The following is a 17,472-nucleotide window of genomic DNA, read 5'->3' on the forward strand; positions in this document are numbered from 1 at the left end:
AATTCAGACAGAAATTTTCCAGTGTGCATGTTCCCGATGATTCAATGAGACACAAATTAGTGAAGAAATTTCAAGAGAATGGATCTGTGTTACGCAAAGGAACACCTACAGAACCTACTGTTTTAACTGAAAATAAAGTAGATGTGACAAGGGAAACCTTGGAAAGAGCTCTGAGAAAATCTTTGCATCATTTGGCACTTCAAACTGGTGTGTCAAGAACATTCGCTCACATAACTGTGCACAAACAGAAATTAAAACCATACAAAATAATGGTGCTGCAAGAACTGGGGAATTCAAGATACAGTCGCTTGATGTAATTATTGCAACTGACCCTTACAGTTTGTGCAGGATGAAAATGTTGATCCTGAGATGCTTTTTTTCTGATGAACCATGGCTGCATTTGTCAGGGTACATACATTCTCACAACAATCAATGTTGGAGCTCAAAGAACCTCATGAATTACATCAACAACCACTGTATGATGTGAAAACAGGAGTGTGGTGTGCAATTAGTGCAAGATGAATTATTGGACCAATATTTTTCCACAAAACAGTACGGTATATCCAGCCTACCTCTACTGAATCAATATCGAAAGAACACTGTAGTAAGCCGTATGAGCCTTTTTATTGTCTCTGAAATAAATTTAGAGACTCCTCCAATGCCTAACAGTATTACTTTCCAATGGCATGTGTGTGAACAATATGCTGCATACTTTTTTTTTCAAGAACCAACACCTAGCAAAAAGATGTACAGTTATTTCTTTCAAGACAATGCAAGACCACACATTGTCAATGCTTATATGGCAGCAATACAAAGTGTTTTTGATGATAGGATAGTTGACTGTCCTCCTCATTCCCCTGATCCAGATCTGTGTGATTTTTATCTTTGGGGTGTGTTAAAAGACAAGGTGTATGCAACCAATTCCCACATGCTCAAATAGTTGGAAGACAGGGTTCAGCTTGTCCTTTCCCATATTGCAACAGACAAAATACATCAAGTGTTTGCTGATGTGTTCAGGAGATGTCAGGCTGCTCTTATCACAGAGGGACATCATTTTGAACACCTACTGAAAATAAAGGTGCACAGCCAACTACCAACAGATTAGTGTCCTAGAGTCAGGTGTGGTGATGGCCAGCTGTTGCGGTGGTTGGTGGCCATGCTGCAAAACTCACAGACCCCTCCCAGGCATTGTTCATAAGGCACTGCATCTACTGTATCTGCAACTAGTGGTACTTCTGTATCTTCCTTAATAAAGGACCATTTGAAAATTAAGTTCCAGACTGCAGTTCCTGTGGACACTAACTTTGCTGCTATTCACTCCTTTTACATACGAGCAGAATTTGTTGAGGTTTTGTAAGAGACCTTGTTGGACTTAGTTTTTATGGGGATGTAATTAGTCTCTAAATATTTCATGTTTTTTTGTTATGTTGTTAACAGAGCTTTCAGTATCTACTTCTGGTTTGTTCCTATACACGTACACATGAGAGGAGATTCCACTTCTGACTTCCTAATAGTACACCATCCATTTTCACGAAAATTCACCTAGATCAAGAAGATTTTTTCCAAGAATTATGTCAATTCTTAGTGCCTCCAGAAATAATGTAAACATCTGTTTCACTTTAACACCACCAATCTTAAAATTACCTGACTTCCAAATTCAATGATTGTCTTTACTCTTCAACCAGATATCCATAGATTTTTTTCAGTTAATAACTTTTGTGCTCTTGTTAATAGCAATTACATTTGTTGTTGCCTCTTCAGTTTTCTTCTCCTCCTTTGTGCATTCAGATGAAACATTCCCAAAATCAAGAATTAAGCATCAATTATCCTTGCTCAAGTAGCCACAGTCAGTTGCCAGTGACCACCAGGACCAAAGATGACATGCTTTATATTTAGATTTGAGCTATGATTTTGGTGTTTTTGTTATCTGAATATTTGTTATTAGAATTTCCAAAATATTAATTGATGTAACTTTTTCTTTTATTTTTGGAAATGACTTCACAGTACTTTTAAAATACCTCAGCTTTTCATTAAATTCTTTTATATTTGCTATGGCATAAAGTAGAAGTTTTTGCATGATTTTCTTCCTCTCTCATCTGTCACATAATGTAACAGCGAGTCATTTTCAGTATCAGCATGGCTGGCAAGCTCTTTCATTACAAGATTCTTGAAGATATTCTTCTTTTTTCTTCTTTTACAATCATCATTATTTGTGAGACTCTGCTGTACTGGCTATGATACTGAATTCTTGTTGCGAAGCTGTTTCAGGGCAGCCTATGATTTAAGAACCTTCTCACCCTGAATAAAAATCTTGGGTAAGCCTTCGAATGCCACCACTCCCTAAAATAAAATTTGAAAAATAAATAAAATAAGTAATAAAAGATGCAAGCATTTCAATTAGTTCCATATTATTAAAACTGCTGTTTTATCAAAGTCAAAGATTCACTTTTTAACTGGATAACCTCACTGCCATTCCATGTCTTAAGTGTACTCTCCATGTTATGAAACAACAGAGGAAAGGATGTAATGAAAACTGTGATTCACTTTTATCATCTGTTTCTGTTAAAGATTCTTTTTAAAAGAAACCTCAAACTTTTATCATATCCTTTGGATTTCATAACCTTCATCATCATCAGCATAATTATCTTCCTATTCACATTCTATCATTCTATATCATTGTTAATTTTCAATGCAAGTTATTCTATGTTGAATACATAATAACACATTTCAGTAATTATATTATTTTTCCACTGTCTCTACACAGTACGTTACAGATGTCTACAGCTTGTGGTCTAGTGGTTTGCAAACCTGCATCTATATTATGGGGTCCTGTGTTTGATTCCCAGCTAGGTCAGCAATTTTCTTCTCTCAGGATCCAGGTGTTTTGTGTTGCCCTTGTCATTTCATCTCACCTTCATTGATGTGCAAGATGCCAAAGTGGTGTCAGATTGAAAGTCTTGCACCAGGCAACAAAAAAATCCCAGATGGGAACTCCCAGCTAATAATAACACACTATCATTTAAATTTTTTTCCCCTCAGAATGTTCCCACTCTCACTTCTGAAAATGATCTTCAGTAATTATCTTCTCCTCTTCATCTTCACCAGCTCTTGTTTGAAAAGCAAAGCTACAAAATTCTTTCATAAGATTTTTTTCTGTCATGCAGAACTGTTTCAGAATTATTTTGTGTAAAGAGGTCATATTTTGATTTACTTTTTCAGATTTTGTCTAACATTACCATTTCTAGGTATTTTATCAACTTGTTTTCCTCTTGTCAACATTCCACAATAACCCCAACAAATATGTGATAGCATCTCAAAATTAATGTATAGGTAAACCTTTGATTACAATTTTCAGCACAGCATTACAAGTCCACAATAGTTTCATCTGATAATTTTGTTTCATTGGCTATTTATCCTTTCATGGCACTGTGTACAATTTCTCCATGTGTTGTTCTGGTACTGCTAAACATAATTAAAATGTGAATCCTCAATGTAGAACCAAAACCCACACAAACACACATTGCTACATGTTCGTTGGCAAAACTGCTCTCGAGAAAGATTGTCACAAACGTCATAGCTATGTAGCCAAAAATAGACTTGTCAGTCACTTCACTGGTAAAAGTACAAGCCCCAAAATTGGTAGGAAAAATGGTTCCATGTTTCATGTGATTACTATCACAGTTACAAACACTAGCGACATATTACATAAAAGAAACTAACTAACAGAACAATGTGATTCGTCTTCACAGTGAACATAGTTTCTCAGTGAACATAAAAAACTATGCTACATTGTTTGGTTTATTTTGTGTATCACTTACCCAGTTGGCAGAAAAAAACTTTTAAATCACCATTAAAATTCAATATCATTATCCAAAAATATTGTAAACCATAGTAAATTATACTGGATATAAGCATCCATGTTGTCAGAATGATCAAAACAAGTCCATTTAAATATAAAAAGGAATAATATAAAGCCATTGTTTCAAAATTATAAGTATTTGAAAAGGTGAATGTAAAATATGAATATTGAAAAATACAACTTGTAAATACACTCTAAGAGGGGAAAAAAGAGGATGCACCACAGAGGAATTGTCTGAATGGGATGGAGTCACAGTTTAAGAAAACTTGGATGATTTATTCAAGAAAAAGAGCATCACAGATTGAGCAAGTCTATAACACATTGGCCCATCTCTGGCCCTTATGAAAGCAAAAATTTGGCTTGGCATTGACTGATAGAATTGTCGAATGTCCTCCTGAGAGATATCATGCCAAATTCTATCTGGTATGTTTAACTGTCAACAACCCAAGCTGGTTGGAGGGTCCTACTCATAATGCTCCAAACATTCTGAACTGAGGACCTTGCTGACCAAGACAAGGATTGCTATGCATGAAGATGCAGGTGAACATTATCGTGTTGAAATGTAAGCTAAGGATATATTCTCATGAAGGACAACCAGATCAGGTATAGAATATCATCAACTTACTGCAACTTATTGCTGTGCTGTGAGGATGCCACAGATGACAGCCAAAGGGATCCTGCTTTGGAATGAAATAGAACTCGAGACATCACTCCTGGTTGCCACGCTGTGTGGTGGACAACAGTCAAACTGGTATCCCACCACTGTCCAGAGCATCTCCAGACCTGTCTTTGTTGGTCATTGGGACTCAACTCAAAGTGGGATTCATCACTGAAGACCATTCTACTCCATTCAATGAGATTCTGGGCCAAAGCCATGTCTGGAGATCCCCCAGACATTAGTGGGATACCAACCTGACTGCCACCTGTCATTCAGCCTGAGAACCAGGAGTGATGGTCTGGGATGTCATCGTCTCTTTTTATAGCAGAACCCCTTAGTTCCTATTGCTTGTCTTCATGGTTGACCAACCCTACCTTGGCCAGCAAGGTTGTCAGATTTCTCACCAATTGAGAACATTTGGAGCATTATGAACAGGGCTCTCCAACCAGCTTGGGGTTTTACAATCTAAAGTGCCAATTGGACAGAATTTGGCTCAATATTCCTCGGGAGAACACCTAAAAACTCTATCAACCAGTACCACAATGAATAACTGCTTGCATAAGGATCAGAACTGGACCAACATGTTACTGATGTGCTCAGTTTGTGAAGCTCCTTCTGAAATTGTTGTCATTTGTTTGTCTGTACATGTATGCCACATCTGCCGACTTCCATCCCATTCAGAAAAGTCCTTCTTCATGTATCTTTCTTTCTTTCTTTTATTGTTTTGTCTCAGAGTGTATAAAAAACTAATACTGTTATAAGAAGATCAGTTGGAACAGGTTTCTTTTTTTCTAGTTTTGCACTTCCTTTGTTAAGGGGTATGAAGAAGGCAAAAAGGAATACAAACGTCTCAAAAATGAGATCGACAGGAAGTGCAAAATGGCTAAGCAGGGATGGCTAGAGGACAAATGTAAGGATGTAGAAGCTTATCTCACTAGGAGTAAGATAGGAAAATTAAAGAGACCTTAGGAGAGAAGAGAACCACGTGTATGAATATCAAGATCTCAGATGGCAACCCAGTTCTAAGCAAAGAAGGGAAGGCAGAAAGGTGGAAGGAGTATATAGAAGGTTTATACAAGAGCGATGTACTTGAGGACAATATTATGGAAATGGAAGAGGATGTAGATGAAGACGAAATGGGAGATACGATACTGCGTGAAGAGTTTGACAGAGCACTGAAAGACCTTCGAAACAAGGCCCCCAGAGTAGACAACATTCCATTAGAACTACTGACGGCCTTGGGAGAGCCAGTCATGACAAAACTCTACCAGCTGGTGAGCAAGATGTATGAGACAGGCGAAATAGCCTCAGACTTCAAGAAGAATATAATAATTCCAATCCCAAACTATCAGTTTAGTAGGTCACAGCTGCAAAATACTAACGCGAATTCTTTACAGACGAATGGAAAAACTGGTGATGCGGAACTCGGGGAGGATCAGTTTGGATTCCGTAGAAATGTTGGAACACGTGAGGCAATACCGACCTTACGACTTACCTTAGAAGAAAGATTAAGGAAAGGCAAATCTACGTTTCTAGCATTTGTAGACTTAGAGAAAGCTTTTGACAATGTTGACTGGAATACTCTCTTTCAAATTCTAAAGGTGGCAGGGGTAAAATACAGGGAGCGAAAGGCTATTTACAATTTGTACAGAAACCAGATGGCAGTCATAAGAGTCGAGGGGCATGAAAGGGAAGCAGTGGTTGGGAAAGGAATGAGACAGGGTTGTAGCCTCTCACCGATGTTATTCAATCTCTATATTGAGCAAGCAGTAAAGGAAACAAAAGAAAAATTTGGAGTAGGTATTAAAATTCATGGAGAAGAAGTAAAAACTTTGAGGTTCGCTGATGACATTGTAATTCTGTCAGAGACAGCAAAGGACTTGGAAGAGCAGTTGAACAGAATGGACAGTGTCTTGAAAGGAGTATATAAGATGAACATCAACAAAAGCAAAATGAGGATAATGGAATGTAGTCAAATTAAATCGGGTGATGCTGAGGGAATTAGATTAGGAAATGAGACACTTAAAGTAGTAAAGGAGTATTGCTATTTAGGAAGTAAAATAACTGATGATGGTCGAAGTAGAGAGGATATAAAATGTAGACTGGCAATGCAAGGAAAGCGTTCCTGAAGAAGAGAAATTTGTTAACATCGAATATAGATTTATGTATCAGGAAGTCGTTTCTGAAAGTATTTGTTTGGAGTGTAGCCATGTATGGAAGTGAAACATGGACGATAACTAGTTTGGAAAAGAAGAGAATAGAAGCTTTCGAAATGTGGTGCTACAGAAGAATACTGAAGATAAGGTGGATAGATCACGTAACTAATGAGGAGGTATTGAATAGGATTGGGGAGAAGAGAAGTTTGTGGCACAACTTCACTAGAAGAAGGGATCGGTTGGTAGGACATGTTTTGAGGCATCAAGGGATCACAAATTTAGCATTGGAGGGCAGCGTGGAGGGTAAAAATCATAGAGGGAGACCGAGAGATGAGTACACTAAGCAGATTCAGAAGGATGTAGGTTGCAGTAGGTACTGGGAGATGAAGAAGCTTGCACAGGATAGAGTAGCATGGAGAGCTGCATCAAACCAGTCTCAGGACTGAGGACAACAACAACAACAACAACAACAACAACATAGTAAATAGATGGCAGTAAGTAGTGAGAGCTGGAGATCAGACACAAATACAGCATGGTCACCAGTTTTATGTAACAAGAATTTAACCTGGTTTAGTTGCAACAAAAATAAATGAAATCTTACAAAAAAAGTGCTAATAAATTATGAAACAAAATTGCTGCCCATAACTTACCTTCAGGGGAAGAAATGTGTTTGCTCACAGGCACATACAAAAGTAGAAGTTACACATTAATTAGCTTTTGGAAATAACAACTCTTTCATCAGGGAGGAGACAGAGAGAATTTGAGGAAGGTAACATGAAGATGCAGGATGTCCATGATGTACCATTGTGCTGTCATAATTCCCTTAGTCACACATATTTGGATGGCTCCCCACTCTGTAATTCTGGGAATAACACCCTCTTGCCTCTCCAACACACTGTAAATATGGGACCTCTCCCCAGCCTGCCACCATACTCATCAACAATTGACATCCAGGGTAGTGAAAAACCATGATTCATGGCTGAAAACTCTGCAGTGCCATTCATCAGCAGTCAATGCTTTGCAGTCATTGTTTTACTGTAAACACAGTCGTTTGTGTTGTGACATTAATGGCAGCTTACGTATAGGTTGGGAGTTTCCTAGTTCAGCTGCTGTTAGGCTCTGGCCTATAGTGCAGGATGATACACAAGGTTTCAGGGAGCCCAGGGAGTCATCCAATAGCAGGTGCAGATGTAAAGAGATTAGGATATTCTTGGTGCATGGAATCCTCCTTTGAAGTGATCAAGTGTGGTACCTTGGCAATGAGCATGCCTGCCCTCAAGCTACCATGAAGCCTAACATCAGGTCACTGTCACATCTGAATGCCCCATAAATCTGGATATTGCATGATTTGACCAGATGGCCAAATGGAGTTGCACAATGAAGTGCCTTTCAAACTCTGGCAGGTGCTATAAGGGCCAGTCAAATGAAAATGAGACAGATGGCATAAAATAAGTACACTGCTTATTATCTTAAAAGTAACTACCATAACTGTTAATAAATTTATCTTACTTTGAGAGAAGACTGTCGAAGCTTTCACAGAAAACTGTTTGCAGTTACCTACAGAACTGTGATTGTACCCAAACATGCACCTCTTTGTCCAAAGCAAATCAACAGTTACGAACATCTTCCTTCAGGGCTCCAAAAATAAGGAAATTGCATGGGAGAGATTAGGACTGTATAAAAACATGTAAGGGCTTCCCAGAAAAACTTCTGCAGCATAGTCCAAATGCCCAAGAATGTTGATGGCCAGCATCATACTGTTGCAGGATAATTCCCACCCACATATTGCCAAAGTTGTTTTGGATTATACTGCTGAAGCTTCACTGCAAAAGCAATTACATAGCCTTCATTCAGTCCTGATCTGTCCCCATGTGATTCCTACATTTTTAGAGCCTGCGGAAAGACATTCATGACCAAGACGAAGAGGTGCATGGCTGGATACAAGCATGGTTCCATAGACAACTGCAAGCATTTTTCCATGAAGCCATTGACAGTCTTGTCTCACAGTGGGATAAATGTATGAACAGTTATGGTGATTACTTTTAAAATAATAAAAAATTTACTTACCAGTTGTTTTGGATTATACTGCTGAAGCTTCACTGCAAAAGCAATTACATAGCCTTCATTCAGTCCTGATCTGTCCCCATGTGATTCCTACATTTTTAGAGCCTGCGGAAAGACATTCATGGCCTTCAGACGAAGAGGTGCATGGCTGGATATAAGCATGGTTCCATAGACAACTGCAAGCATTTTTCCATGAAGCCATTGACAGTCTTGTCTCACAGTGGGATAAATGTATGAACAGTTATGGTGATTACTTTTAAAATAATAAAAAATTTACTTACCTTTATTCCATCTGTGTCATTTTTATTTGACTGCCCCATAACATAATGGTCTCTCGCATAAGTATGCTGCATCTCCATGTTCTTCACACTGATCACTCAGTATCCAATGCTATTCATGCTCCTAATATACCCTAATAGTCCAAGTAACAATGCTAAACACTAACAACACTAATGCACTCTGTAGGCCATTCTTCCTGTCACAAATAATTGAGAAATGCAACTCTAATAATTTATATTCCTGCCACTTGTGATCTATCATAGGAAAAGTTACACTGACAATCAACCATGTACTCTGGGTACTTAACTTTTTTTATCAGGCAATTTTATGTGTTTTTAATGTCTTTTGTACATGGTTCTTTATAATTTTAAACATTACCTCAAATTTTTGTATTATATATGACATTATAAATCTTGAATAAATCATTGAAAAACTTCTGTGACTCTCAATAGAAACCAAGAAACTTGTATGGTAGCATTTGCAGTAACTAAAGTGACTTGTTTCTATGGCAATAGAGGAATTGCTTAATTTGTGAAACATATCACATGAGCTAGAGAACTAAGGCAGAATGCAGTAGCTGATGATGGTAATGAATCATTTATAACTTTATGACAAGTTTCTTAGTGTACCTTATCATAAAATATATTGTTTTTCATTAGACTCCTCTTTTGCTTAGTGTATGTATTCCATGTATACTTATTCCATACCTTCTGTTTGCAACTGAAATTTGTCTTGGTACCAGTCCAGTTGTTCTGGAATAATTCTTGCAGGTCCTTGAATTTAGAATTAACATCATTTATCTAGAAAACATATTACAAAAGGCATTAATATGCTGTTATTTGTTGGAGCAAATACATTACAACAGAGCAAAAATGAAAGTAAAATACAATAATACTTTTGAATCTTGGTCACCAAACAAACACAGTAAGAAAAGTGGGCATATTTGTCAGCAATGATGACAATTAGTAAGTTACATTTTACTAAGCAGGTAGAAATTGGAGCAGCAGTAATCCACATTTCTTCAAAACTAAAAATACTTATGAGAATAAAATAAGATAAATATGTAACTATAACAGCAATATGATTCATTAAATTAAGCACATGTCTCTGTTATCAGCAAAGACATTTAAATAAAATGTTGATTTTTAAGACAAATCGACAATGATGATACAGAAGGTGGAAAGAGTGAATGATATATCCAAACTACCTGTACCATAAACTAGTTAAAATATAACACTGCAGAACAATAGAAAAACCATAATTCAAATGTCTCACACTAAATTATAATAACTTAGATGCATAATATTAGTACACTTAAGAGTAAATATTCAAGGTGTTCCAGTCCGAGCTGCCAGAGATGATGATCATAAATGCTTCAGCTGTGCTTGCTTGTGTGAATTTGTGTGTTCTTTCTTTTCTGAAGAAGGCTTTGACCAAAAACTAATTGTGTAACAGTCTTCTTGTTGTGCTTGTCTGTAACTTCGTGTGTCATCTTTACAATGACTAGCAGTCTATCCTTTCCTAGTATTTTTAACATTCGACAATGATTAGATAAATATTGAACTTTTCCTTTCAGTCAACTTAAACTGCTTTCAAGCACTTCCAAAGATAATTTTAAATAAAAGAAAAAGGATCTTAGCAAACTGAACAAGATCCCTTAAAAATCTGTAGTAGTTTTCTTTAGAAAGAAGTCTACTTTAGACCAAATCTAAATATAAATTTCTCATACTACATTTCCCTAACAAACACCACACTGCTCCTAATCATCCACACTCTGCATCATCCATTACTGCTCTGGACGTGAAGAGGTTAACTATAGGCTTTTCCAGGGTTTTAGCTGCTTTTCTGTAGAATTATCGTAGACTTTACTCAGCTCTTGAAGCTGTGGGTGTACTTCCGTCTTCTTGCTCTGTTTCCCTTTCCTCACTGTGGTTGAGGCACCCTTTCATGTACAGGTAAGTATTTCATTAATATTGTATACCCAAGAGGTAATTTGAAAGAGAAAGAATCAGAAAAGAGAGAGACAAAGGAGGTAAAAGGAGAAGAGAGAGAAACAGGGAGGAGAGTGCAAAATAATCATAAGGATAGTCTGGATGGTACAGAGGAGGTACAGAATGAACATGAGGAGCAAAAGAAGTAATATTATATGTGTTCTTCATGCTTACCTGTAATCAGAAACATAATAGACATACTGCATGTTGAACTTGCTTTGACCGAGGTCTTTCAAGACTGTTAAGAGGGATCAACAGTACCGGTAGCTTTTAAGTTCACACAGGCCAGTCATATCATTTGAGTGAGAGGTAGAAAGAGAGATTTAGCTTGAGCTAACTACTTGTTACTAAAATGATTGCATGAATTGCTTTTAATCTTATGTTTAGGACTATTCACTTCAAAAAGATCAATTTTACTGCACTGGCACTGACAGCCTTTCATAAACATGTATATTTGAATAATATATTTCAAGCAACTGCACTTAAGTCACTGCAGCAACATTCACAAATCATCTAAATTTGACACCTGAGTCAGTGACTGCAGTATGCAGACAGAATAATTTATGTGATTCTACTGTTTCTCCCGGTGTATTTGCTGCTCGAACAGTCCACGGGTATACTGCTGGTTCATAGTGTCCAATGGGCACAATATTTCAGTGATCAGACATGTCACCATCATCAGGTGTGCTGACAAACTGAGCTCCTGAGATGTAGTCAGATGGAGCTCAGTTCGTCAGTGCACCTGACGATGGGGACATGTCTGATCGCCGAAATATTGCGCCCGTTGGACACTATGAACCAGCAGTATACCTGCGGAATGTTCAAGCAGAATAATTTATGTCAGAATGGACAAGTGTGAAAGTATTGCAGTCACATGTGTAAATGCAATGCAAAGATTGCTTTTATCATTTTTATGAAAGAAGTTGACAAACTTAATTGAGTTGAGCTCTTTGAATCGCCTTTGTGAGTTTACCAACTATGACCTACACAATTACTCAGTAGAACAGTAGATAACTGTAAAGAAGGGGGTGAAAAACAAGTGCTAGTTCATATCTCATATCATCAGGGATAAGTTATGTCACTGGATAAATATTAATCCAGCCCAATGAGGAAAGATTTAGGAGATGGTGACAAGCTACATTCAAATCCCATTATTTTGTTTTCAGCTTCTTTAATCACATGGGATACAGAAAATTTACATGCAAACCATCAAGGATAAAATCCAGTTTGACTTAACAGATGTGAAGTACAGCAGAGCATTTGCAACAAATAGTTAAAAATTGATTGCAAGAAGTATTGTAAAAGGCTCCAATCCGTTTTTAAAAAAGCACCATACATGCACCATACACAAAAAGAATAACAATCCAGAGAAACATTAAATAAGTAATTAAAAATTGTGAGTTGATGGTAATTAAGTAACCAAATGATAGCTTTCACAGAAATTACAAAATACTAACATCATTGGACACCAGTTACTGCCACCTCAAAAAAGCTTAGATATTGGACCCACTAATAAACAACCAAATATACAAGCATTATATGTACTATGTCAGACATGGTTTATATGACCTCCAAGTATTAATTTCAAAAATACAGCTTCTTAAAAAAATTTAAAATAATCATTATCTTGCTAAAGGTTGTAATTTTATGGCTGTGATGATTTTCCTAGCAGAGTATTAAAATTGTACACTGTAGTGACAGAATCCATCTTGAGCTTTCTTTGTAATCAGTCCAACACTGAAGAGAAATTTCCTGGCAGATTTAAATAAACAGTGTTGATAAAAATGTAGACGGAAAAAGTTTCAATCGGGAAAGCTTTACACCATCTCACAAATAAAGTGCTGGTAAAACTAACCAACAGAAACAATTCTAATGAATTAACAAATACCACCTGGACCACTATTTCTTTTATAAATGATTACCACTTTCAATCTATCCAGCAGGTCATCTTCAGATCTGGCATCACAAGGTGTGACTGTCAACAGTGGTATGACTAAAAGTAAGCAATGGAAACTCCAGGTTACAGATCAATAATGTAGGAAAAGATAGATTGCTACTTACCATAAAGATGATGTGGTAAGTTGCAGATAGGCACAATTAAAAAACATTTACATATAAGCTTTTGGCCACAGGGAGAGAAACACACACCTTTCATTCACACAAACAAGCACACCTCACACACACATGACCACCATGGCAGCTCAGACCAGAATGCAACTATAACATGAAATGGAAGCTGCAATCTAGAGGGGGCAGGGAAGGGGTAGGGATAGCACTGTACATGTGGGGATTGGAGGGAGGGGGGGGGGGGGGGAGGTGTGCTGTCTGGTGGCATGTGCAGGGACTAGACTGCCAACAGGCTCAGTGTCAGAAGGCTGACGAACAGGGACGTGGGGAAAATGGAGTGAAGGAGGAAAGGAGCAGGATAGATGGGTGGGTGCACTGGCAGAAGTCAACAAACAGAGATGGTGGAAGACAAGAATGGGGAAAAGGTGATAGGCAGGGTGGAAACTGTTGGGTGGATGGTGTGGGGACAGTATGTTACCATAGGTTGAGGCTGAGATAATTATGGGAGCCAAACATGAGTTGTAAGGATAACTCTCAGCTGCACAGTTCAGAAAGCTGGTAGTGGAGGGGAGGATCCAGATGGCTTGGATAGAGAAGCAGTCACTGAAATCAAGCATGTTATGTTCAGCTGACTGTTGTGCCACAGGGTGGTCTGCTTTGCTCTTTGCCACAGTATGGCGGTGGCCATTCATCCTGGTGAACAGCTGGCTGGTAGTCGTAACAATATAAAAATCTTTGCAATGAAATTACATATGTTGTTAAGGGTTTTAACTTCTAATTAGAATGATATACAGTACCATAATATTAAGCAGACTTTTAATTGTGCCTGTCTACATTTTAACATGCCATCTTTACAGAAATTAGCAACCGATCTTCTCCTACATTGTTGGCCTAAAACTAATCAACTTGTATGTAATTCATTCCACACTGATAAACTGAATCTTATGGCACCAAATCTGAAGATTATCTGCTGGGCACATTGAAGCCAGTAATCATTCATAGAAAAAACAGCAATCCAGAGGGTGTTTGTTCATTAATTTCCAACAACAAAGATCAAGAAACTTCCTGGTAGGTTAAAACTGTGTGCTGGACTGAGACTTGAGCTCAGCACCTTTGTCTGTAAAAGTTCTGTTGGTACATTTGAACTTGGCAGTCTAAAACAGTGTAATGGCACAATAGCAGTTTTGTTATACTTTTTCATCATCAAATATTCGCAAGTTACCTCACTCAAAAAGTTGATTATAATTGAAAGTGGTCAGCTTAAAAATAAAAATAAAAAATTGTATTCCTTGTTGATTTAAAAAAATAGATATTTGAGTGTGTGTGTGTGTGTGTGTGTGTGTGTGTGTGTGTGTGTGTGTGTGTGTGTGTTTCTTTTAATTTATGTTGCAGAGTTTTTGGATTGCTGAGGTGAGACCACATAATGTAGTAGTGTGTCTCAAGATTTCACACAGGATGTGCCTGCCACAGAGTTAACAGTGCTCTGACCAACTCGTCTCTGAGGTCTGAAAGCTCTACAACTACACTCCTGGAAATGGAAAAAAGAACACATTGACACCGGTGTGTCAGACCCACCATACTTGCTCCGGACAGTGCGAGAGGGCTGTACAAGCAATGATCACACGCACCGCACAGCGGACACACCAGGAACAGCGGTGTTGGCCGTCGAATGGCGCTAGCTGCGCAGCATTTGTGCACCGCCGCCGTCAGTGTCAGCCAGTTTGCCATGGCATACGGAGCTCCATCGCAGTCTTTAACACTGGTAGCATGCCGCGACAGCGTGGACGTGAACCGTATGTGCAGTTGACGGACTTTGAGCGAGGGCGTATAGTGGGCATGCGGGAGGCCGGGTGGACGTACCGCCGAATTGCTCAACACGTGGAGCGTGAGGTCTCCACAGTACATCGATGTTGTCGCCAGTGGTCGGCGGAAGGTGCACGTGCCCGTCGACCTGGGACCGGACCGCAGCGACGCACGGATGCACGCCAAGACCGTAGGATCCTACGCAGTGCCGTAGGGGAACGCACCGCCACTTCCCAGCAAATTAGGGACACTGTTGCTCCTAGGGTATCGGCGAGGACCATTTGCAACCGTCTCCATGAAGCTGGGCTACGGTCCCACACACCGTTAGGCCGTCTTCCGCTCACGCCCCAACATCGTGCAGCCCGCCTCCAGTGGTGTCGCGACAGGCATGAATGGAGGGACGAATGGAGACGTGTCGTCTTCAGCGATGAGAGTCGCTTCTGCCTTGGTGCCAATGATGGTCGTATGCATGTTTGGCGCCGTGCAGGTGAGCCCCACAATCAGGACTGCATACGACCGAGGCACACAGGGCCAACACCCGGCATCGTGGTGTGGGGAGCGATCTCCTACACTGGCCGCACACTTCTGGTGATCGTCGAGGGAACACTGAATAGTGCACGGTACATCCAAACCGTCATCGAACCCATCGTTTTACCATTCCTAGACCGGCAAGGGAACTTGCTGTTCCAACAGGACAATGCACGTCCGCATGTATCCGTGCCACCCAACGTGCTCTAGAAGGTGTAAGTCAACTACCCTGGCCAGCAAGATCTCCGGATCTGTCCCCCATTGAGCATGTTTGGGACTGGATGAAGCGTCGTCTCACGCGGTCTGCACGTCCAGCACGAACGCTGGTCCAACTGAGGCGCCAGGTGGGAATGGCATGGCAAGCCGTTCCACAGGACTACATCCAGCGTCTCTACGATCGTCTCCATGGGAGAATAGCAGCCTGCATTACTGCGAAAGGTGGATATACACTGTACTAGTGCCGACATTGTGCATGCTCTGTTGCCTGTGTCTATGTGTCTGTGGTTCTGTCAGTGTGATCATGTGATGTATCTGACCCCAGGAATGTGTCAATAAAGTTTCCCCTTCCTGCGACAATGAATTCACGGTGTTCTTATTTCAATTTCCAGGAGTGTATGATAAAACAGTGTAAAGTGTCTCAAACATGAATCTGTCTGGAGATTGCACATGTCTAGACAAATCACAGTGTTTGATTGTTGGTTGCTTGAAATTCTCATGCAGTATACTGAATTGCATGTGATGTGTGGCAATATGGCTACAACTTGTTTGTCTAATTACAGTATTAAGCCTGTTTCTATAGTTTTATTTTGTTTCATCCTGCTTAAGTTGAGTAGGTACTTTATGTAAAAATTTGTAGTTCTTCAATGACCACAAACCACTCTGAGAGGTGAAGTTGAGTCTGGAGTTGCCATTTATACTAAGAAGTACTGCAAATACAGAAATTACAGCAATATCAATAAAAAAAATATCGATGACCTCCAATCTTGCAGTAATTATCATTTTGAAGTTAGTGTCGCAGAAGTAGAATTTGCAATGATTCACCTTCTTTGTTTCTTCACTTGTTGTCCTTGGTGTCGATGTACTGGCTGAAAAAATAGTGGGTGGAAGTGCAGTACTGTCTACTGCAAATGGTGTAGCCGACAGAGGTACATTTTAATTTCAGAGTAATTTACTTTCACTTTTCACAGCCGCCCAATTACACATTTAATATGGCCAGTGCACTATTGTTTAACTTTTGATAAGTCTCATTAATAGTTTTCATGTGAACATTCACATACTGCTTCAATAGTTTACTGTTGTACATCTATGAGCAGTAGAAATCTAACCACAAAGTTCACAATTCTTGAAGAATAGAAAGGTATGTATGTAGCAGACACTGTTATTGTTTTAACACACAGTCTAGTTGTATAACACTTATTTCATAGTTAAGCTGAAGCACTGTTGTTATTCTAATCAACACAGATTTCTTGTCTGAAACTCAGCCATGGACTGATTGTCTCGGGACCAAAAATTGGGCCCTTATATACCCTCACAATAATAGTACTGAAAATACACATTGTTAGAAAAGTTAAATTTACCATATATGTTGTCAATTCCTGTGACTTTAAATGAACATGACACCTCCAGGAGTCTTTGTAATGGTGTATGGTGATGGCAACAGTCTGCTCGCTGGACACATGGCATGCAATTGCACACATATTGTGCTACATCATGCTTTCTCGTCTCCCACCAGAAACATTCAGCAATACTTCTTTTAGTAGCTCTTTGACCACCATAACCTGGAAGACTTTGATCATGGGCCTCTTGTATGACTTCTTGTCAGAGCTGTTTGGGAACCGTGATTCTTCGCTTGAGTCTAGTTGTCCAACACAAGATCCCACCCTGTATGCAAACCTGCTGTTGTCACATATCTTTTGCAATATGCATCTGAAGCCTGTGTTTTTCACCATTCTTCTGCATTGCAACCTACTGCTTCTAATACCAGTACCTTTCTACTATGACAATCTGTGTTGGAATGATTCTTCCCCAGTTATGAATGACTTCAAAGTCCTTTTCAGAGAGGCATAG

The 17,472-nt window shown here is 39.1% G+C and overlaps 1 protein-coding gene across 2 annotated transcripts in view; it reads right to left on the reverse strand.

Moving 5' to 3' along the window:
• The window catches only part of LOC126356301 (uncharacterized), a 240,019-nt gene that overhangs the window by 124,215 nt on the left and 98,332 nt on the right, over positions 1-17,472 (reverse strand). For both annotated transcript variants that reach the window (XM_050007247.1, XM_050007248.1), the window contains exon 3: positions 9,724-9,816. In XM_050007247.1, the coding sequence (XP_049863204.1) occupies positions 9,724-9,816 (93 nt within the window). The remainder of the gene's footprint in view (positions 1-9,723; positions 9,817-17,472) is intronic.

This window comes from Schistocerca gregaria, chromosome 3 (genome assembly GCF_023897955.1).
Source record: "Schistocerca gregaria isolate iqSchGreg1 chromosome 3, iqSchGreg1.2, whole genome shotgun sequence".
Classification (NCBI taxonomy): Eukaryota; Metazoa; Arthropoda; class Insecta; order Orthoptera; family Acrididae; genus Schistocerca; species Schistocerca gregaria.